Genomic DNA, 2,329 nt, shown 5'->3' on the forward strand with positions numbered 1-2,329 from the left:
GCATTATCTCCTGGGCCTTGTACCTAGTGGGACCTCCAAAGGGATTAAGGACAACTGTGTGGATTTTTTGGCAGGGCCCAGCTCCTCCTTCCCCTGTGAGGCACAACAATGCGGTTGGCATGGCTACCACCTGGAACTAGACCTGCAGTGAGCACCTCAGCCCCTGTGGCTGGGAAGGTGACTGAGTGCCTTCTTTGTGATTTCCTCTTCACACTTTCCTTTTGCAGGTGTTGTGAGCCAAGGTAAAGTTCTGTCTACGAGGAGCAGACTAGACGTGCCCAAACATCATGGCCCAGGTGGACCCCCAGGACAGGTGGGGTGAGGTGTCTCCTCTCTGCAGCTTGACCCAGGAGGCTCATGACCCCCGGATGCTGAGCATGAACTCAGAGAGTGAGGATGAGGATGGTGGGGAGGCAGGAGACAAAGGGAGCACTGGTGACCCTGATCACCAGGCCCTATCAAGGGCCGGCTCCCAAGTGACCCAGGACAAACCTGACTTGTGGTGGCAGCATCCGCCCAGCGAGAAGGAAGAGAAAGTCTCTGACTCCTTTGGTCCTGGGAGTGTGGAGAAGAAACCTATGGCTACCCCAGGGAAGAAGGCCAGCTGGGGAAGAGATGAGTCCAAGATCACCCAGGCCCAGGACGCCCCCGGAGCAAGCACGGCTCCAGGTGCCCTCCCCAGCGGCCTCTCACACAAGTTCTTAGGTCAGATGCAACCTCCCAGAGGCTCATTACCTGCAGGCGATGATGGAGGCTTGAGGGCAAACCTGGACGCCGCCTTGGGTATCCCATCTAGCTTCCCTGGTACTGGAAGGTATTTCTGTGCACAGAAGGATGTAGACACGTCCTCAAACAACGCCTCTCCGGCGTGTTTCCCCAAGCTTGGGGGCAGTTGGGACCTCCCCACGCAAGGGAGACGCACACCAGTCCAGGCGTCGGCCACCCCAGGCAGCCTGGCAGCGGCAACGCTGGCGAAAGTGCGGACGGGCGGGAACGGCCAGGACCCAGTGGGCCCGGGGGAAGGCGGGAAGGAGGAGGTGCGTCCCTACAAGTGCCTGCGAGGTGGGCGGGCCTTCCAGAAGCCCAGCAACGCGCTGAGCCCCGCCCCGACGCGGGGCTCCAAGCCTTACGCGTGCGAGCTGTGCGGGAAGGCCTACTCCCACCGGGGCACGCTCCAGCAGCACCGGCGGCTGCACACGGGCGAGCGGCCCTACCGGTGCCCGTTCTGCGACAAGGCCTACACCTGGTCCTCGGACCACCGCAAGCACATCCGCACCCACACGGGCGAGAAACCCTACCCGTGCCCGGACTGCGGGAAGGCCTTCGTGCGCTCCTCAGATCTGCGCAAACACCAGCGCAACATGCACAGCAACAACAAGCCCTTCCCGTGCGCCGAGTGTGGCCTGACCTTCAACAAGCCGCTGTCGCTGCTGCGCCACCAGCGCACGCACTTAGGCGAGAAGCCCTTCCGCTGCCCCGCCTGTGACAGGGAGTTCGCCGTGGCCAGCCGAATGATGGAGCACCAGCGTGTGCACTCCGGCGAGCGGCCCTTCCCCTGCCCCACCTGCGGCAAGTGCTTCACCAAATCCTCCAACCTGATCGAGCACCAGACGCTGCACACTGGCCAGAGGCCCTTCAAGTGCGCCGACTGCGGCGTGGCCTTCGCGCAGCCCTCGCGCCTTGTGCGCCACCAGCGCATCCACACCGGCGAGAGGCCCTTTCCTTGCGCGCAGTGCGGCCAGGCCTTTGCCCGCTCCTCCACCCTGAAGCGGCACCAACAGATCCACTCCGGGGAGAAGGGCTTCCTCTGTGCCGAGTGTGGCAGGGCCTTCCGCATTGCCTCGGAGCTGGCCCAGCACATTCGGGTGCACAACGGGGAAAGGCCCTACCAGTGTGAGGACTGCGGCCAGGCCTTCACCCGCTCCAATCACCTCCGACGACACCGAGCCAAGCACTGCACTTGCAAGAAGGAGCCCATGCCCTCCTCCTCTGACGAGTGAGGGCTTCTTCAGTTAACTCTCAGGGAAGCCGAAGACACTGTCGACCTCATTACTTGGGACCCTCCTGCGTGGACAAGCCGACTCGCGTGATATTGCCACCTCGCCCCACTGGTCAGCCTCTCCTCCCAGTGGGTCGCCGGCCATGGGGTGGCACATTTGTTTCATGTATTGGATCCCTTGTGTAGAAAGTAACTGGAGGGAAAGCACCCAAGTGTGTGGTTTCATATCAGTCTTCTGCATCTCAGAGGTTGTATTCAATTGGAAAAGGATAAGAAAAAGTAATGTTAAGAAGAAATGAGATAAGAAAAAGTAGTAGAGCTGAGTTCCTT

The 2,329-nt window shown here is 61.1% G+C and overlaps 1 protein-coding gene across 1 annotated transcript; it reads left to right on the forward strand.

Moving 5' to 3' along the window:
• Positions 1 to 287: 287 nt before the first annotated feature.
• ZNF648 (zinc finger protein 648) lies at positions 288 to 2,034 on the forward strand. The gene has a single exon (XM_058538092.1). The coding sequence runs from the start codon at positions 288 to 290 to the stop codon at positions 1,998 to 2,000; it is 1,713 nt and encodes a 570-aa protein (XP_058394075.1). The 3' UTR covers positions 2,001 to 2,034.
• Positions 2,035 to 2,329: the final 295 nt, after the last annotated feature.

This window comes from Diceros bicornis, chromosome 4 (assembly GCF_020826845.1).
Source record: "Diceros bicornis minor isolate mBicDic1 chromosome 4, mDicBic1.mat.cur, whole genome shotgun sequence".
NCBI lineage: Eukaryota > Metazoa > Chordata > Mammalia > Perissodactyla > Rhinocerotidae > Diceros > Diceros bicornis.